The sequence below is a fragment of the Benincasa hispida genome, chromosome 12 (genome assembly GCF_027475165.1).
Source record: "Benincasa hispida cultivar pf3 chromosome 12, pf3_genome.v1.1, whole genome shotgun sequence".
Lineage (NCBI taxonomy): Eukaryota > Viridiplantae > Streptophyta > Magnoliopsida > Cucurbitales > Cucurbitaceae > Benincasa > Benincasa hispida.
In genome coordinates, this window is record NC_143489.1 from 38,017,824 (window position 1) to 38,040,103 (window position 22,280).

Here is a 22,280-nt window from a genome sequence, read left to right on the forward strand (position 1 = left end):
TTTATTTACTAATTACCACAAAGTTTTCGTAAGAAAATTATAAATGCAAACTATTTTCACAAGTCCCTGTGATCGACCCTGGACTTACCAGGAAACTCAGAGGAATATACACTTGAATTCCGCTGGAAAAACTTGAGTGCACAACGTAATTCCATCAACACATTTCATCTATATTCCACACTCATTAAAACCACGCATCAGTGAGCGATGTGAGGTAAAAAAATGGTTTATCAGCTAGACATTGTAGGTTAAATCCAATTATAAGTGTTATACTTGGATAAACCACTTGGACTTAGGTCGTATGAAATTAGCTGTCATGCCTAAGTAAAATACCCAAACATTTAGAACACTTCAGTCGGAGATTAACAATATATTTGATATATAGTTATTAGCTCTCACGTCCTTAAGAGTTCACACCCTGAGATCCATGCTCAACTTCATGTCGATTTTACCTCGACTACTCCATGCGGAAAGTGTTTGGATGGGTCAATAACAAAGTGAATGAGGGAGGTAGTTCATAGTAAGTGGGTGAAGGAAATGTGTCAACATTGTCCTACGGTCTCCGCCATTAGTTTGAACCGTGAGATTTCTATGTTGTGCCTACTGTCGTTTTTATTGTATTCTATCTCTGAGGCATATTCATACTAACCTATAAGATCTAAAAATTGCGGGTCACACTTACAAGAATTACTAAATGTTAGTAAAGATCTTGATAAAAAACGATAACCAAAAGAACTATTGGAATATAAGTTATTCTAGAAATAGTATTTGGTCAAGAATTATGTTACTTCTGTGAAGGAATTCCTTACTGCCCAACGGTAGCATTTGTTCTAAATCACTTAAGTATCATTGCAAATAAATAAAGATTTATTGGGTACTTTATTAAAGTTTTGCTAAAAATGGATTTGGATGCATATTTAATAGAGTTTGTTTAAAATGTTTCAGCAATGTCGAACTCAATCATTCAATTGGTTGCTTTTGATAAATTTAATGGAGTGGGTTATTCGAACTGGAAGTCAAACATCAATACGATATTAGTAGTAAACGATCTGAGGTTTGGTCGAGGAGAAGTGTCCTCTAGTTCCTAGTTCAACGACCACCCAAAATGTTCGGGACGTCTATGATAGGTGGGTGAGCACGAATGAGAAACCCCAGGCCTATATCTTGGCAAGTATATCTGATGTACTTAACAAAAAGCATGAGGTCATGCCCACATCCCCTAAGATTATGACATCATTACAGAAGATGTTTGGGCAACCGTCATCTTCTATTAAGACATAAAGCCATCAAATATGTTTATGTAACACGCATGAAAGATGGAACCAATGTAAGAGAACACGTTCTCGACATGATGGTTCATTTTAACATTACAAAGGCTCACGGGGCGATGATAGACGAGATGAATCAAGTGAGCATGATACTAGAATCTCTCTCAGAGAGTTATATTCCGTTCAGGACAAACACTGCCATGAACAAAATCACTTAAAACTTAATGACGTTGTTGAATGAGTTGCAAACTTATCAATCTATGATGAAACTGAAGGAAAAAGAAATAAATTTTATTTCGAAATTGAATTTTTTTATAAAGGGTCAACGTCAGGTACGAAACCCACTGATGATAAGAAAGCTTGTAATTCTTCTTTTAAGGATAAAACCGTACAAATGAAGAAGAAAGGAAAAGAGGAAAAGAAATCCACTGCAAAGAAAAACAAAAACAAAACTCCCAAAGGAAAATGTTTCCATTGTGGAGAAGTTGGGCATTGGAAACGAAATTGCCCAAAATATCTTGCTGAAAAGAAAGTAGAAAAAGCTAAACAAGGTAAATCTGATTTACTAGTTGTTGAAACATGCAGAGTGGAAAATTCTCACCTTACCTACATATTGGATTCAGTCACCGCTAATCATGATTTTACTTTTCTACAGGAAACTAGCTCTTGGAGATGGCTTTCTGAATAGAGATGACTTTCAATTATCTTGCTCAAGAATAGAGATGACTTTCAATTAGTTGAAGCAGTGGGAGATGTAAAGTTGTTTTTTTTGGAGATTCTTTTATCTTGCTCAAGAATGTGTTCATGTACCAAAGATGAAAAGAAATCTAATCTCCATTTCCTGTCTATTAGAAAATATGTATAGTGTATCTTTTGAATGTAACGAAGTGTTTGTTTATTCAAGGGGTGTACATATCTGTTCAGCAAGACTTGATAGCAACTTATACATATTAAAACCAACCTAAGAAAAAGCCATTTTAAATATAGAGATGTTTAAAACGACTGAGACTCCGAATAAAAAGTGGACAATTTCTCCACACACCTACACCTCAGGCTTGTCACATTAATCTCAACAGGATTGAGAGATTGGTAAAAAAATGGTCATCTAAATCAGTTAGAAGATAGTTCCTTACCTCCACGTGAATCATATCTTTAGGGAAAAATGACAAAAGGATCTTTTTCTGACAAAGGTCTTCGTGCCAAAGAATCTTTCGAACTTATACATTCAGACCTATGTGGTCCGATGAATGTTAAAGCTCGAGGAGGATATCAGTACTTCGTCAATTTTATTGGCGATTACTCTTGATATGGCTATATTTACTTAATCAATCACAAGTCTGAAACTCTTGAAAAGTTCAAAGAATTTAAAGCTAAGACTGAAAAACAATTAAGTAAAAGAATTAAAACACTTTGATCTGATCGAGACGGCGAGTATATGGATTTAAAATTCTAGAACTATCTAGTAGATCATGGAATTCAATACCAACTTACAGCACCTGAAACACCACAACAAAACGGTGTTGCAGAAAGGAGAAATCGAACCTTGTTGGACTTGGTTTGGTCTATGATGAGTTAGGCTCAGTTACCTAAATCCTTTTGGGGGTATGCAGTACACAACAGTTTATATTTTGAACGTTGTTCCATCCAAAAGTGTTTTAGAAACACCGTATGAATTGTGGAAAGAACGAAAAACGAGTTTACGTTATTTTCGTATCTACGATTGTCTAGCACATGTGTTGGTACAAAATCATAAGAAATTGGAAACACGTTCGAAATTATGCCTATTTGTAGGATACCTTATATAAACAAAAGGAGGATACTTTTATGATCCCCAAGAAGTTAAGTATTTGTATCGACAAATGCTACGTTCTTGGAAGAGGATCATATAAAAAATCATCTACCTCGCAGTAAACTAATATTGCAAGAACTGACTAAAGATACTACAGAAAGATCAACAAGAGTGGTTGATCAAGTTGATCCATCAACAACGGTTGTTGTCCCATCACGTCCATCCTAAGAGTTGGGGATGCCTCGACATAGTGGGGGGGTTATTCAACAACCTAAATGCTACATGGGTTTAACAAAAACTCAAAACATCATACAAGTTGATGGTTTAGAGGATCCATTAACCTTTGAAAAGGCCATGGAAGATGTCGACAGGGAACAATGGATAAAAGTCATGGACGATGAAATAGAGTCTATGTACTTCAACTCTGTTTGGGAACTTGTAGATCAACCACATAGGGTTACACCTATAGGTTATAAATGGATCTACAAGAGAAAAAGATACTAAACTGGCAAGGTACAAACCTATAAAGCCATACTCGTGGCAAAAGGTAAAGAAGGAGTTGATTATGAACAAATTTTTTTTCCTGTTGCCATGATCAAATCCATAAGAATACTTCTTGCCATTGCCACATATTATGACTATGAGATATGGAAAATGGATTTGAAGATAGCTTTTCTGAATGGCTATTTTGATGAAAGTATTTTTGTTTCTCAACAAGAAGGGTTCGTTGAAAAAAGACAGGAACAGAAAGTTTGTAAGCTTAATCAATCCATTTATGGATTAAAACAAGCATCCAGATCCTGAAATATAAGATTTGACACTGCGATCAAATCTTATGGCTTTGAAAATAATGTTGATGAACCTTTTGTATACAAAAAGATAGTCAACAAAACTGTAGCATTCTTAGTTCTATATGTTGATGATATCTTGCTCATTGGGAATAAAACAAGTTTTCCTGCTGACATAAAGAGATGGTTAGCAACACAATTCCAAATGAATGATTTGGGTGATGCTCAGTATGTTCTAGGATTACAGATATTTGGGAACCAAAAGAATAGAACATTGGCACTATCTTAGGCATCTTACATTGAAAAGATGTTGTGAAGGTATAATATCCAAAATTCCAAGAAAGGTTTATTACCTTTTAGGCATGGAATTCATTTGTCAAAGAAACAGTGTCCTAAGACACCTCAAGAAGTTGAGGAGATGAACAGAATTCCATACGCATCTGCAGTTGGGAGTTTGATGTATGCTATGTTGTGTACACGCTCTGACATATGCTTTGCAGTTGTAATCGTCAGCAAGTTCCAATCAAATCTAGGACACAATCATTGGACTACTGTCAAAAAATTCCTCAAGTATCTAAGGAGAAAGAGGGACTATATGCTTATGTATGGACCTAAGGATTTGATCCTTACAAGATACACTGATTCTGATTTTCAGACTGGTGTAGATTCCAGGAAATCTACCTCAGGATTAGTTTTCACTCTTAACTGAGGAGCTATAGTTTGGAGAAGTATTAAGCAAAGTTATATCGCTGACTTCACAATGGAAGCGGAATACGTGGTTACATGCGAAGCTGCTAAAGAAGCAGTATGACTACATAAATTCTTTGTTGATTTGGAAGTATTTCCAGATATGCACCTACCTATCACACTGTATTTTGACAATAGTGGTGTTGTTGCTAACTCAAAGGAACCCAGGAGTCACAAATGTGGAAAACACATTGAAAGAAAGTACCATCTCATCCGGGAGATAGTGCACAGAGGAGATGTGATCGTCACAAATATTGCCTCTGAAGACAACCTTGCTGATCCTTTCACAAAGGCCCTCTCGGCTAAAGTGTTTGAGGGCCACCTAGTTGGACTAGGACTCTGAGTAGTGTAATCTAGGGCAAGTGGGAGAATATCTATGGTATTATAGATGCCCTAGTTTATTGTATTTTTCCTATTATGTTTCACAACATTATATTGTATATATTTGTTCTCACTGGAGTTTTAGTCCAAGTGGGAGATTGTTGGGAATGTCCTAGAACTCACAGTTCGTGTTAAACATTCTATTTATCAATAATAATGACTTGTTGATGTTGCATCCTATTATGAAAATCCAATAAACATATCTTTGGCTATAGTCTAAATACAGTAACTATATGTAGTGACATAAACAGGATCAAGTCAACAATATATAGCTTAAATGGTCTAATAAGTATATGGATGAAATTGGGTATCTCATCCTGGTAACACTATTGGATACGGCCCAATCTGTAGTTGTTACAAGAAGTTGTAAAGTGCTACAAATGATGTGATCCATAACATCGTTCATGTTGAGACATGTGAGTGGGGGCATCCTATGCAATTAGTTTGCATATAGACTGGACCACGAAAATAGTCACTTTTCTTTATAATGACCAATTACTATAAAACTGACTATTTCATTTATCAAATAACCTAGGTTAACTAAATCTTAATCCTGAGCAAGCTATGAACTCCAGTTTGTTCATGATTATCCTTTGATCTGCAAACTATGAGAGTAGTCTAACAGCATGCCTCGATAAGCTTCCCATTTTGGGTATAAGACCGGATGAATAGATGGGGACATAGTTTTGCAAGATGGAATTCGCTCCTGCTTGATTTAGGGTTAGCAGATAGGTTGTTCTCTTAAGTACTGATTTCAGGTCTTGAACAATTGGGGCCCCGCCTTCTCTTGATAGAGAAAGGATTTGATCCATAGGGATGATGAATCAGAATTGTTCATTAGAGGGTCAATAGGAACTTAAGGAAGAAGATGTATTCATAGGGGTAAAATGGTTATTTTGACTTAGCTGTGATTACAAACAATCTGTGAAGAATCGACATACTGGTTATGGTTATAAAGTGGATTTAATATATCTACAGTGAGGGAGTTCAACTATAGGCTATAATGGAGTGTCCCATTAGTTAATGAATAGGGGTTAGATCGGTCTAATGAGTTTAGCCGATTAATCTCAAATCGTTGGAGCCCATGATCTGTAGGTCCGTGAGGTCCCCCCACTAGCTTGTAAATGGTTAAGCTTTAAAGTAGCTTGAGAAATTAATTTGAAACGTTCAGATTAAAATTAGACGAATTAGGAGAATATATATTTAAATATGATTTAAATATATGAAAATGGTTTTGTGAAAAAATTAATTTAATATTTCATATTAAATTAATTAATATTTTTCAAATCAAATTTTGAAATTAATTTTAGGATTTATTTTTTCAGTTTTGAAATCAAAATTTAATTTTGAAATTAATTTTGGCTTTAAGGAAAAATTAGAAAATTCGCATTACATGCACAAATGGAAATACATGGTTTTCCATTATCATCTTCATCATGCTCACACAAAGCCCACTTCCTCTTCTTTATTAAACAACAAGCATGAGCTACAAGTCATGCACATTTCTTCTTTGCATGTTCATCTGCAATAAATAAAGAAGAATAGAGTGATTTGGAGGCATGCATTCTACAGAAATTTTGGGAGAAAATTTCGGCTGAAGAAGAGTTTTTCAAAACAGAGTGTTGTGAGTTTCTTCTTCTATTTTACATTGCTTCAAGCTGTTCTTGAGTTCCACAACTTAGTCTAAAGTGCTAGGAGGATAGTGGGGAAGATCTTAAGGTGGTTCACGATGATCTTTGGAGATGATAGTTGTTGTTTGATCAAGATCTTGAAGAGTTCTACAAAGGTATGATCTAAAACCCTCTTATTTAGATGAGCATGCTTTAGATTCTGTCAAAATTAGTGAATTTGAATGCTTATTGATCCTTGTTACATCTACTGAATGTTATTACATTCTAACATTTAGGATCAGAGCATCATATAAGCATTCAATTCGGTTTAATTTTGGTGTGGTGGGTGTTTTTCATGAGATATATGAAACAGATACACTGATATGATTTTCTGAGTTTTGGAATTTTATTTCTCTTTAATTTCTCAATTAAATTTATAATTGGCTCTTTTTTCATGAGCTTATATGTGTTAGTAAGAGTCTGTAATTTATTTGGAGTCATTAGAGTTGAATCTAAGATGTAATTGAAGAAACAAGTGAAGGAGGCCGAGCTGCTATTCCAATTTTTCAACTTCTGCTCAAAATTGTTGTTGAAGTTCAGATCCTAAGCGATCATCTAGTTCAAGAATTACACGATGTGAAGAAAAGATAGACGATTATATAGCAACGGGCGCTGATCGTTGTGATGTTGGATGCTAAACGATTGTGTACCTGCGGGAGGTAAACGATGCGTTCAAATGTTATACGATAGCAGTACGCGATCTTTTAGCTTTTGCGTGGGAACTAGATGATATGTTGGATGTGCTATACGATGGCACTACATGATCGTGTAGCTACGACATGCGCTAAGCAATTCGATGAAGCGCTATACGATAGTGCTAAGCTATTATCTAGATGCGACACTAAGCGATCATCAAGATGCGGTGCTAAGTGATGCGTTGAAGTGTTGGATTTTATGTCCTAAAACTCATAGTTTGTAATATCATATACTTGTTCAATAAAGCTATTATTGAAAATCTTTAGTAAATTTAAATTCTATATTCACGAATCCAATAAACTAAGGTTCTGAGGCTATTAAGTTTAAGTTTGAACTTTATGTAGTGACATAAATATGGATCAAGTTCAAATATATAGCCAAAATGGTCTATAGTATATGAATAAGGTTGGGCACCTTATTTTGGGGACACTATGGATGCGACCCATTTTGTAATTAGTACAAATGATGTGATCCTAAATCGTCATGTGAAGTGAAAATGGGGGCATCCTATGTAAAGAGTTTACATAAGACTGAACCATGAAATAGTCACTTCTTACGTTCTACATACCGTTTAATGTATAAAGCTGTCTATTTTGTTAATTGATGACCTGGGTAACTTAATCATAATCCTGAGCTAATTATGAACTTCTGTTCATTCGAAATTATCCTTAGATCTGCATAGGTGAGGGCAGCTCATTATCGCTGGCCCAATAAGCCTCCCATTTCAGGGGTAAGATCAGGTGGATAACTGGGAACATAGGGTGCAAGATAGAATTCACTCCTACTCGTTATAGGGATAGTAGATAGGTTATTCTCTTTAGTACTGAATCCAAGTCTTGAACAAGGGGCCCTACCCTCTCCTTGGTTCGAGAGGGGTTCGGTTTATAGGTTGGACCTTAAACCATTGTTCATTAGAGGATCAGTGGAACTTAAGGAATAAGATGTAGTCTCGGGGGTAAAACGGTTTTTATGACCCAGCCGAGATTACGAACAACCTGTGAAGGATTAGCTTGCTAATCATGGTTATATCATATGGACAAAAATATATCTATAGTGAGGGGAGTGCAACTACGGGACTATAGTGGAATGACCCGTGAGTTAACGAATGTTGATTAGCTTCATTTAAAGAGTTTAGCCAGCTAATCTCGAATTCCCCTACTAGATCATATGAAATAAACTTAGAACAGTATGATAGAATAATTCGAATTGTTCGAATTAGGATGGGAGAGAGAAACTGACAAGTATATGCGATATAGTGGTCGGTTTTTTAGTTTAGAGATACAACTTTAATGTTTAAATGTGATTTAAATATCAAGAATATGAATACGTTCATATTCGGAAGCTCGGAAATAATGGAAATGGTCAAAGATGTAAAAAGTCAAAGAGTTGACTTTTGACTTTGAAAAGTTAAACTTTGATAGACCTTATATTCAAATGTGATTTGAATTTCGAGAAAATGAATGTGGATTCATGCTCGGGAGGTGAAAATTAGTCAACACGAAAAAAATCATAAAAAGTCAAAATGTTGACTTTTCGATCAAAGTTTGACTTTGACAAAATGACTATTTTTCCCTTTGACTAAAGTTAGTGGGAAAATCCAAACTTTTGTTAGATAATTCCACTAACAAGATAGTGGGCTAAGTGTTGGCTTATAGTGGAGACATCAAGCCCACTTAGATAGTGGATTTTGAGGTGTTGGGTTTTTATGAATTTGTTTCATGCAATTTTGCATGGCTTTTTTCTATAAATATGGGCTTTCAATTTGGATAAAATACTTTTTCCATTTTGCTAAAATTATTTTCTAAATTTGGGCTAGAAAAATCACTATTTTGGAGAAACATTCAAAACCCAAACCCAACCCAAAATTCCATCTTCTATTTCCATCTATTTTTCTCTCTCGGTTTCTTCATCCATCGGTTCCCATGACCCGGTTCTGAGTCTAGAGAATAGTAGGTCAGCTCTAGTGGTTTTCTGGTTCATGTTTGAGTGGAGATAGAAGAGTTTTGGGAGCTTAAAAGGTAAGATTTAAAAACGAATCCTAATTAATTGATTTAGGGTTCTATGTTTAATTTATGCAATTAGTGTAAAATTGTTCCTCATTTCTACTGCGCATGATTATTTTTCCATCATGAAGTTTCTATGTGATGAAACTAAATGATCGTTTGGCTACGACACTGAATGACGCGGGTATGTTTTATGCGAAGGAACTAAGCGTTCGTTTAGCTGCAGCGGACACTAAACGGTGACATGAAGCGCTAGGCGTTGGTGTTAAGCGGTTGTGTAGTTCAACCCGTGAGCTAAGCGATTGCACTATGCGATAGACAGAAGACACTAAACGATCGTGTACCTCTTCTCAACATAAGACGATGGTGTTTGACTATTGCCTTCAATGCTACACGATCGACCTTAATGAGATATTCAGGTTGTACCGAGAGCAGCCGGTTCGACTGGTTTTCTCAAGGTCCAATCTTGTTCAGCCTCAAAGGGTTTTTGGCTGGCCCGGTTCAAACTCATCCAGTCCAATTCAAAATGTTTAGGTTCGGTTTGGAGCAGTTCAAGTGGTTCGAATACGGTTTTGAAGCTGTTTGTAATAGTTAGGCATCTGTTTGCTTGTTTATGCCAAAACTATAACCATATCAGTTAGTTTTAAATTGTTTATGCATGTGATGTATGAAATAAATTAAATAATTCATGTATATGCATATAGTATGCCATGTAGATTTAAAACCCCACTGTACGAAGCATGGTACATGCATTGAAAGTATGTTATAATTGTGTTAATATATAGTATGCATGTTAAGGTTATGTTTAATATAGTGGTTATATTAGAAGCCTTTGTTGAAAGTTGTGGATGTTTAGAATGTCTAAAATTTTGTAAGTTGTTATAAAATTGGTTAGACGTTTAAAATCCATAATGAAGAACAGCTACATGCTCACTTAGGTTAACAACTAGTTTTAAACGTTAAAATAGATTGTTACCTTATAAAATATGGTTACAAACTCATATCGGCTCATAAACCTGTCTAAGGCTGGGGGTACTTAAGTTGACGGTTTACGAAACACCTCCTACCTGGGATTCTGACCAAAATATTGAGAGTTGTTAACTGATTTTATCAGCTTGCATGAGCAGTGTGAGGTAATAAAATGGTTTATCACCAAGACATTGTAGGTTAAATCCAATTATAAGCGTTATACTTGGATAAACCTCTTAGACTTAGGTTGTGTAAAATTAGTTGTCATACCTAAGTATAATACCCAAATATTTAGAACACTTCAGTGGGAGATTAACAATATATTTGATATATAGTTATTAGCTATCACGTCCTCAAGTGTTCATACTGTGAGATCCATGCTTGGCTTCGTGTTGATTTTACCTCGACTGCTCCATTCGGAAAGTGTTTACATGGGTCAATAACAAAGTGAATGAGGGAGGTAGTTCATAGTAAGTGGGTGAAGGAAATGTATCAACATTGTCCTACGGTCTCCTCCATTAGTTTGAACCGTGAGATTCCTATGTTGTGCCTGCTACTGATTTTATGCGGCACTAACTAGTCATTAACCATGAAGATTCCCACGGAGGGTTGTAACATAGGATTCAGAATAACCTAGGCTTCAGTAAAATGAATAGAGTCTTATAATTCCGTCTTGGATATTGTCTTCTATTTCGAAGTAATATTCATACCATCCTATAAGATCTGAAAATGGCGGGTCATACTTACAAGAATTACTAAATGTTAGTAAAGATCTTGACCGAAAATGATAACCAAAAGAACTATTAGAATATAAGTTATTCTTGAAATAGTATTTGGTGAAGAATTTTCTTGCTTCTGTGAAGGAATTCCTGACTGCCCCTCAGTAGCAATTGTTCTAGATCACTTAAGTATCGTTGCAAATAAATAAAGAATTATTGGGTACTTTATTAGTTTTGCTAAAAATGGATTTAGATGCATATTTAATAGAATTTGCTGAAAATGTTTCAGCAATGTCGAACTCAATCATACAATTTCTTTCATCTAATAAATTTAATGGAGAGAATTCGAACTAGAAGTCAAACATCAATACGATATTAGTAGTAGACGATCTAAGGTTTACATTGGTAGAGGAGTGTCTTTCAGTTCCCAGTTCAACAGATACATGAATTGTTCAGGACGTCTATGATTGGTTGGTAAGGGTGAACGAGAAAGCTCAGACCTATATCTTGGCGAGTATATCTGATATACTCAACAAGAAGCATGAGGTCATGCCCACTGCCCGTGAGAGTATGGCATCATTACAAGAGATGTTTGGGCAACCGTCATCTTTTGTTAGACATGAAGCCATCAAATATGTCTATGTTACACGCATGAAAGATGGAACCAACGTAAGAGAACATGTTCTTGACATGATGATTCATTTTAATATTGCAGAGGCTCACAGGGTGATGATAGACGAGACAAGTCAAGTCAGCATGATACTGAGAGTTATCTGCCATTCAGGAGAAATGCTGTCAAGAATAAAATCACCTATAATTTGACAACGCTGTTGAATGAGTTTAGACTTATCAATCAATGATGAAACTAAAGGAAAAAGAAATAAATGTTGTTTCAAAACCGAAATGTTTTATAAGGGGTCTACGTCAGGTATGAAATCCACTGATGAAAAGAAAGTTGATCCTTCTTCTTCTAAAGATAAAATGGTACAAATGAATAAGAAAAGAAAAGGAAAAAAGAAAGCTACTGCAAAGAGAAACAAATACAAAAGTCCCAAAGGAAAATGTTTCCATTGCAGAGAAGTTGGACATTGGAATCGAAACTGCCCAAAATATCTGGCTTAAAAGAAAGCAGAAAAGGCTAAACAAGGTAAATCTAATTTACTAGTTGTTGAAACATGTATAGTGGAAAATTCTCACCTTACCTAGATATTGGATTCAGGTGCAACTAATCATGTTTGCGCTTTTCCACAGGAAACTAGTTCTTGGAGAAGACTTTCTGAATATGAGATGAATTTCAAGGTGGGAACAAGTGAAGTCATTTCAGTCGTTGCGGTGGGAGATGTAAAGTTGTTTTTTGGAGATTCTTTTATCTTGCTTAAGAACGTGTTCTATGTACCAAAGATGAAAAGAAATATAATCTCTAATTCCTGTCTATTAGAAAATATGTACAGTATATCTTTTAAATGTAATGAAGTGTTTGTTTATTCAAGAGGTGTACATATTTTTTCTACGAGACTTGATAGCAATGTATACATATTAAAACCAAAAGAAGCTAGAGCCATTTTAAATATAGAGATGTTTAAAACGACTGAGACTCATAATAAAAAGCGGAAAATTTCTCTTAACGCCTATCTTTGGCACCTCAATCTTGGTCACATTAATCTCAATAGGATTGAAAGATTGGTTAAAAATGGTCATCTAAATCAGTTAGAAGATAGTTCTCTACCTCCATGTGAGTCATGTCTTGAGGAAAAATGACTAAAAGATCTTTTTCTGAAAAAGGTCTTCGTGCAAAAGAACCTCTTGAACTTATACATTTAGACCTATGTGGTCCGATGAATGTTAAAGCTCAAGGAGGATATCAGTACTTTGTCAGTTTTATTGATGATTACTCTCGATATGGCTACAATTACTTAATCAGTGACAAGTCCGAAACTCTTGAAAAGTTCAAAGAATTTAAGGTTGAGACTGAATATCTGTTAAATAAAAAAATTAAAATACTTTGATCTGATCGAGGTGGTGGGTATATGGATTTGGAATTCCAAAACTATCTAGTAGATCATGGAATTCAATCCTAACTCACAACAGCTAGAACATCACAACAAAATTGTGTTGCAGAAAGGAGAAATCGAACCTTGTTGGACATGGTTCGGTCTATGATGAGTTATGCTCAGTTACCTCAATCTTTTTGGGGGTTTGCAGTACAGACAACAGTTTTTATTCTGAATGTTGTTCCATCAAAAATTGTTTCAGAAACACCATATGAATTATGGAAAGGACGCAAAACGAGTTTATGTCATTTTCGTATCTGGGGTTTTCCAGCACACATGTTGGTACAAAATCCTAGGAAATTGTAAACACATTCGAAATTATGCCTATTTGTAGGATACCCCAAAGAAACAACAGGAGGATACTTTTATGATCCCAAGAAGATAAAGTATTTATATCGAAAAATGCTACGTTCTTGGAAAAGGATCATATTAAAATCATCTACCTCGCAGTAAACTAATATTGCAAGAACTGACTAAAGATACTACAGAAAGATCAACAAGAGTTGTTGATCAAGCTGGTCCATCAACAACGGTTGTTTTTTCCGTCACGTCCATGCCAAGAGTTGAGGATGCCTCAACATAGTGGGAGGGTTATTCAACAACCTAAACGCTACACGAGTTTAAGAGAAACTCAAAACATCATACAAGATGATAGTTTAGAGAATCCATTAACCTTTAAAAAGGCAATGTTAGATGTCGATAGGGAACAATGGATAAAAGCCATACACGATGAAATGGAGTCTATGTATTTAAACTCTATTTGGGAACATGTATATCAACCAATGAGGTTACACCTATAGGTTGTAACTAGATCTACAAGAGAAAACGAGACCAAACTGGCAAGGTACAGACCTATAAAGCAAGACTTGTGGCAAAGAGTCTTACCTAAAGAGAATGAGTTGATTATGAAGAAAATTTTTCTCCTGTTGCCATGATAAAATCAATCAGAATACTTCTTGTCACTGCCACATATTATGACTATGAAATATGGCAAATGTATGTCAAGACAACTTTTCTGAATGGCTATCTTGATGAAAGTATTTTTATTTCCCAACGAGAAGGGTTCATTGAGAAAGGATAGGAATAGAAAGTCTGTAAGCTTAATCGATCCATTTGTGGATTGAAACAAGCATCCAGAACATGGAATATAAGGTTTGACACTGCGATCAAATCTTATGGTTTTGAGCAGAACGTTGACGAACCTTGTGTGTACAAAAAGATAGTCAACAAAACTGTAGCATTCTTAGTTCTTTATATTGATGATATCTTGCACATTGGAAATGAGACAAGTATTCTTGCTGATGTAACGAGATGGTTAGAAACATAGTTCCAAATGAAAGATTTGGGTGATGCTCATTATTTTCTTGGAAACATATCTTTTGGAACTGAAAGAATAGAACATTGACACTATCTTAGACATCTTATATCGACAAGATGTTGTCAAGGTATAATATGCAAGATTCTAAGAAAGGTTTATTACATTTTAGGTATGGAATTAATTTGTGAAAGGAACAGTGTCCTAAGACACCTCAAGAAGTTGACGAGTATGCATCTACAGTTGGGAGTTTGATGTACGCTATGTTGTGTACACGTGTAAACCTCGAACTTAGGTTCCCTAGATAAGTATGTTTAACCAAAGGGATGTTATATTACATATTTAATAAGTAGAAATTCATGTTGTTTATAGGGATTATGAGGGAAGGGAAGGAAATAAATTAAATGAAGAAACTCAATCATTAATTTAGCTTGGGGCACTAAGTGTGGGGGGTGATGTGGCAATCTACTCTTTGAACTCAGAAGTGGCAGAAAGATTAAAATGGAAATGAAACTCCAAAAGTATGGTTTCGGCAATTGACAAGAGAAAATTTAGCGAATTCGGTGCCATTTGAAAGCTGGGAGAATTTAGTTTTCAAGGTTGTCCTACTAGAGAAAGATTGCAAAAGGAGAAGAACAAAAGTGGAGAATTTGCAGAAGAGGCAGAACCACGGATTAATCAAGGCCCGAGGTGAATTTTGGAAGTTCCAAGCCAAACTATAAAGAATCTGTAGCTGAAATTTTAAGGTAAGGAAGTTACTCAAATCTAAAGAGGTTTGTAGAAGAAAGTTTCTTGAAAAGAGCTATGGATTTTAAGATATGAATTTTTTAATTTATAACAGGGAGTTGGTGCATAAGCAGACAGCTGCTTGTGAAGAACAAGCAAGCAGTTCCTCGTGGAGAATTATAGCGAGATTTGGGCATGAGGATCTCGCTTATAAAGAAAATATCCCCAATTTAGTAAGGAGGATCTCACTATGGGGGAAATCTCGCTAGGAATTGAGGTAAGTAACGCTAAGAATATCATAGGAAAAGTTTGATCTCGCTCTATAGGATCTTGCTAGTATCATTCTAAAGGATCTCGCTGGCATCGCTCTAGAGAATCTCGCTAGCATCGCTTAGGGGGATCTCGCTAGCATCGCTCAGGGGGATCTCGCCAGTAAAGCTGTCTGTATTGATGGAAGTTCCTTTAATAAATGAATTATTTAAGGTATTTTACTAGGAATTCTAAGTAGTTTAATCGGGAATTATATCTTTTCAGGCCAAGAAAAGCTAGGGGAAACATATAAACCAATAGGAGCCTGACTAATAGTGAGTGACTAAGTAAACTTAAGGTTTCCAATACTCATGCATATATGATCAAGTAAAGCACAGTGACATTAATAATGTATTTATACCTCCTCAAGCAACAAATGATTGGAGAATAACTTAATGCATGTTTCTCGGCTTATATGTGTGTAACACAGGCCAAGGTATGTCATGTAACCATTACAAAAGCTATGTTTCTGATTTTGATATATGCTTCCTAGAGGAAGGCTATGAGAGAATGAGTTCTTGTGTAAATGAGTGGCAATGGAACAGCTCTTGTGTAAACACTAGGTAATGGAACTTAATTTGATGTTACAAAATACACATTTGATACCGAAGGACGTTGAGAAGGTATCTAACCAATTAGGTACCGAAGGACATTTGAGAAGGTATCTGGCAAATTTGATATCGAAGGACATATGAGAAGGTATCATAGTAGCTCGATACTGAAAGACAAATTTGAGAAGGTATCTGAGCTGAAGTACCTAAAATATGATGGTACTTAGTGTGGCCATGTGCACGTAGGCAGTTATGAATGAGAGACCGAGGTATGGGTCTCTTGGTCGGTAATAAACGTTTGGGAGCTAGAGCGTTTAAGCTCGTTCTCAACTAGGGAATAATAATATTTAATGATGTCTGAGAATGGTTTACAGCTATATATAGAGATAATTGCTTGAGTTTACTCATGGGTATATTTACATATTTATAGTGATGCTATGCTTGTTGCTTTACGATTCTATAGTCATTCACTGAGCTTTTAGCTCATAGAATTTCTGTATTTTCCCTTTTTAGGTAGTGGTCAGTTTCCTCAAAGTTGATCCTGCTGCTGCTTGCCACCGAAAGACTCGGCTTATTAAAATACTTAGGTTGATGATCTATTTGTGTACACATGTTTTGTGAGGGACTAGTGCTTCTGTAGGAATGTTTGGGCCACCTGTGAATATTTTATTTTTCTATAAAAGTAATGTCTTAGATGTATGCATGTATTTATGTAATCTTTGTAGAACCTTAAGGGAGGTTAGCTGTTTGTGTATTTTTCTAATGAGATGAATAGGTTGGTATTTAGATTAGAAGGCTTGGATGGTGAGTGCTGGCAGTAGGGCTAGTAACTACCACAGTCATATCCTCTTCCAGAATAAAAGGGTAATCTGGGAGGGGGTGTGACAAGTTGGTATCAGAGCATAAGGTTTTGGGAATGAGAGGGAAGTTTATGCATAAGTCTATGTCCCTAAGTGTGGATCCTTAACATGTGTACATGTATTAGGTGAAATGTCGAGGCAACGTGGCAGACCGAGTAAGAAGACAGATGGCAGGAACACTGATCCTACCAATAGGGGCCTGGAGGTTGGGGAGAACTAACCGGGTGGCAAAAAGAAGGTGAATGATCTAGTGGGTCAGGAAACGATGTCCGAGGGAGAGTCTAGTACTCCCCAAGCAAGGGCAGATTCACAGCTAGAAGATGCAGTGTTTAACAGGATAGTGCAGAGGTTAGCAACCAGTGTGGGCTCTGCACAATCCGACCCAGAAAAAAAATATGGTATTGAGAGGTCTAAAGCCCTAGGGGCTGTGACATTTGAAGGTACAACAGATCCAGCTGAAGCTGAGTTGTGGCTGGATGTAGTTGAAAAATATTTCAATGTTATGAGTTGTCCAGAGGACAGAAAAGTGGGATTAGCCACCTTTCTACTACAGAAAGGAGCAAAGAAATTGTGGAAAGTGATATCCGCCAAACGAGCCAGTACAGATGTAATGTTATGGCCTGAGTTCAGGAAGGCCTTTGAAGATAAGTATGACCTCAGCTCGTTCCGAGATGCAAAAAGGAATGAGTTCCTCAGATTAACACAGTGAATGATGTCAATGGTAGAATATGAGTAGAAATTTACAGAGTTATCACAGTATGCCCTGCCGATTATTGTTGAGGAAAGAGATAGATGCAGGAAATTTGAACAAGGTTTGAGGAAGGAAATCAGAATTCCGGTGACATCTACGGCTAATTGGTTAGATTTTAACCAGTTAGTAGAAACAACAATACGAGTTGAGCGAAGTTTGGCAGATGTTGAGCAGTTGCTAAGAGGCAGTGAGGCCGTAGTAGGGCCTAGAGACAGGGGATTCCGATCTCCAGTGGCAACCCAGAATAATGGAAGCTATTTCAAGGAAACCGGTGGGCAGGGATCTAAGAAAAGGAAAACAAGACCCTCGGCCGGTGCAGTTAGCCGATCAGAGATGCCACGAGCTGGTGAGTCGGTAGCTAGCACAGACAGGAGACCGACGTGCCGTAGTTGTGGCAAGAGGCATTTTGGGGCATGCTATAGTGGCAGAGGTGCATGTTTCCAGTGCGAACAAACAGGACATTTCAAGAGGGACTGTCTCCAGATGAACAGGGACATTCTAACAGCATAACAGCCAACCTCCCAGACAGTTAACCAACCAAAGAGTGTTGGAAATCGGGGCGAACGGTCACGTGGTACCAAGCATAAGAATGTTGTAGGTCGACCCAGCAACAGGGGCGAGTGTATGCCGTGATACACCAGGAGGCAGTGAAGTCTCCAAATGTTGTGACCGGTAATGTTATGTTATGTGGGCAGTCTGCTTATGTTTTATTTGATCCTGGGGCCATACATTCATTTATATCTAGCAGGTATGAACCTAGTATAGATAGGTTGGTTGAATGTACGCCTGAAGAGTTATTTATCTCTACCCCTTTGGGAGATGTGATAGTAGTAGATAGATGTTATAATCATTGTGAGATACTGATCAATGGTCAGAACTTCTATGCTAATTTACTTCCTTTAGAACTGTTGGAGTTTAATGCTATCATGGGGATGGATTTTCTATGTAAGTATCATGCTTCAGTAGACTGTTACAAGAAGGAGGTAGTGCTCAGAAAATCAAATGGCCAAGATGCAATGCTGACAGGAAGCAAATGATTAGTCGCGGGGAATTTGATATCGACAGTGAATGCTCGGAAGCTATTGAGCAAGGGATGTAAAGCCTATCTGGCTCATATGATGGTTGCTCAAGGGAAAGAGCTAAACCCAGAAGATGTCTCAGTGGTAAATGAATTTCGGGATGTATTTCCTGAAGAACTATCGGGATTACCACCCGATAGGGAGGTGGAGTTTACTATTGACTTTGTTCTAGGAACAACTCCCATATCGCAGGCACCGTATAGAATGGCGCCGACTGAGTTTAAAGAATTAAAGGTTCAACTGCAAGAGTTAATTGATAAAGGATACTTTCGACTTAGTGTATCGCCTTGGGGAGCTCCGATATTGTTTGTGAGGAAGAAAGACGGTACACTTAGATTATGTATCGACTATAGACAGTTGAATAAGGTAACGATTAAGAATAAATATCTGTTACCACGCATTGATGATTTGTTTGATCAACTAAGAGGAACCACGGTGTTTTCAAAAATAGACCTGAGATCGGGTTATCATCAACTAAAAGTGAGAGAAGTCAATATTCCTAAAACCACATTTAGAACGAGATATAGACATTATGAATTCCTAGTAATGCCTTTCGGATTGATAAATACCCCTGCGGTATTCATGGATCTCATGAACAGGATATTTCATCCCTACTAGGACTAGTTCGGGAGGATCATATCACCCACTTGAGGATAGTATTGCAGACGTTGCGAGATAGGCAGTTGTATGCTAAATTCAGTAAATGCGAATTTTAGTTAGATCGGGTAGTATTTCTTGGGCATGTTGTTTCAGTAGAGGGCATTAGTGTAGGTACCCAGAAGACGGAAGCAATAGTTAATTGGGAACGACCCACAACCTTTCAGAAATACGTAGTTTCCTAGGGTTGGCAGGTTATTATCGGAGGTTTGTGGAGGGTTTCTCTAAGATAGCCCTTCCGTTGATGAACCTGACCAAGAAAGGCGTGAGGTTTGAATAGTCATTGGAGTGTGAACATAGTTTCCAGAAGCTGAAACGGAAACTAGTATCAGAACCAGTGCTTACCTTTCCTATTCCAAGTAAGGAATTTGAGATTTATTGCGACGCATCTCGACAAGGATTGGGATGTGTGTTGATGCAGGATGGGAAGGTGATTGCATATGCCTCTCGTCAACTTAAGAAACACGAGGACATTTATCCCACGCATGATGTGGAGTTGGCAATAGTCGTTTTGGCTCTGAAGTTGTGGAGATATTACCTATTTGGAGAGCACTGCAGGATATTTACAGATCACAAAAGCTTAAAATATATCTTTGATCAAAAGGAATTGAATCTAAGACAACGAAGATGGATTGAATTGATTAAAGATTATGACTGTTCCATTGAGTACCACCCTAGTAAGGTTAATGTTGTGGCAGATGCACTAAGTAGGAAATCCTCGGGACCCAAGGCCATTATTGGTTCAATAAGAGGAATGCTATTGCAGAAGTTCAGGAATTCTAGAACTGCCTTATCATTGGAACCATCAAGAGGAATGATAGCTACTTTTCAGATAAGCCCGACCTTAGTAGAAAACCTTAAGCAGGATCAATTGGAAGACCCTGATTTTCAGAAGATTGCTGATGATGTGAGTAAGGGCATCAAGGTTGACTTTCAACCTGGAACAGACAGTGTACTAGAAAAGAAGGGGAGAATGTGTGTGCCTAACAAGCTACAGCTTAAACAAGCCATTCTAGAGGAAGCACATAGTTTCGCTTATGCCATGCATCCAGGTAGCACCAAGATGTATAGGACTTTGAAGAAATCTTACTGGTGGCCTGGGATGAAGATAGACATAGCAGAATATGTGGACCGATGTATAGTCTATCAATAAGTAAAACCCGAGAGACAAAGACCAGCAGGATTACTCAATCCACTTCCAGTGCCTGAGTGGAAGTGGGAGCATGTGACAATGGACTTTCTATTTGGTTTGCCTAAGACACCCTCAGGATTTGATGGCATTTGGATAATAGTCGATCAACTAACTAAGACGGCCACGTTCATACCAGTAAAAGTTACTTTTACACTAGACATCTAGCTAAGATTTATGTGGATAGGATAATCAGTCAATATGGAGCCCCAGTGTCGATAGTGTCGGATCAGGACTCGAGGTTCACTTTGAAATTTTGGCCTAGTTTACAGAAGGCTGTGGGCACTAAATTGCATTTCAGTACGGCTTTTCATCTGCAAACAGATGGACAGTCAGAAAGAACTATACAGACACTGGAAGATATGTTAAGAGCTTGTGTACTACAATTCAAAGGAAGTTGGGATACACATTTATCGTTGATTGAATTTTCCTACAACAATAGCTACCATTCTAGTATCAGAATGGCTCCCTATGAAGCATTGTACGGCCGACCTTGTAGGACTCTAGTATGCTAGAACGAAGTCGGAGAACGACAACTACTGGGTCCAAAATATGTTAAACAAACAACAGAGAATATGAAACTTATTAGGGATAATCTTAAGGCGACTTGCGATAGATAGAAGAGCAACGCCGATAAACGAAGAAGAGAACTAGAATTTGAAGTCAGAGAACGGGTATTTCTTCAGCTATCCCCATGGAAAGGAGTTCTTCGATTTGGGAGAAAAGCGAAGTTAAGTCCACGATACATCGAACCATATGAAATTGTTGAACGAGTTGGTCCAGCAGCTTATAGGTTGCAGTTGCCGATCGAGCTAGCTCGTATACACGGCGTATTTCATGTGTCAATGGTAAGGAAATACGTGTCTGATCCTATGCATATACTAGCAACACAACTGGTACAGCTCAAAGAAGATTTATCTTACGAGGAAGAGGCCATCGAGATTTTGGACAGGAAAGATCAGGTACTAAAAAATAAGACGATTCCTTTGGTGAAAGTGTTATGGCGAAATCATGGGATCGAGGAAGCAACTTGGGAACCTGAAGAGCAAATGAGGAAGAGATACCCTCAACTTTTCAAATGACATATCAGGTAAATTTAGAGGACGAAATTTCTTTTAACGAGGAGATGATTGTAAACCCCGAACTTAGGTTCCCTAGATAAGCATGTTTAGCCAAAGGGGTGTTATATTACATATTTAATAAGTATAAATTCATGTTGTTTATAGGGATTATGAGGGAAGGGAAGGAAATAAATTAAATGAAGAAACTCAATCATTAGTCTGGCTGGAAGCACTAAGTGTGGGGGGTGACGTGGCAATCTACTCTTTAAACTCAAGAAGCGGCAAAAAGATTAAAAGGGAAGTGAAACTTCAAAAGCATGGTTTCGGAAATTAACAAGAGCAAATTTAGCAAATTTGGTGCCATTTGAAAGCTGGGAGAATCTAGTTTTCAAGATTGTTCTACTGAAGAAAGATTGAAAGAGGAGAAGAACAAAAGTGGAGAATTGGCAGAAGAGGCAGAACCACGGATTAATCAAGGCCCAAGGTGAAGTTTGGAATCTCACTAGCATCGCACAAAGGGATCTCGCTAGCATCGCTCAGGAGGATCTCACTAGCATCACTCAGGGGGATCTCGCTGACCTTACTTAGGGGTATCTCGCCAGTAAAGCTGTCTGTATTGATGGAAGTTCCTTTAATAAATGAATAATTTAAGGTATTTTACTAGGAATTCTAAGTAGTTTAATCGGGAATTATATCTTTTC

At 37.1% G+C, this 22,280-nt stretch overlaps 1 protein-coding gene across 1 annotated transcript; it reads left to right on the top strand.

The window, feature by feature from the left end:
• The first annotated feature begins 18,519 nt into the window (after window positions 1–18,519).
• On the top strand, window positions 18,520–22,067 carry LOC150031978 (uncharacterized). Its single transcript, XM_090308341.1, has 6 exons — window positions 18,520–18,538; window positions 18,659–18,906; window positions 19,934–20,465; window positions 20,843–20,895; window positions 21,205–21,480; window positions 21,951–22,067. Exons 1-6 carry the CDS (start codon window positions 18,520–18,522, stop codon window positions 22,065–22,067), a joined length of 1,245 nt encoding a protein of 414 aa, XP_090164467.1.
• The last annotated feature ends 213 nt before the right edge of the window (window positions 22,068–22,280 follow it).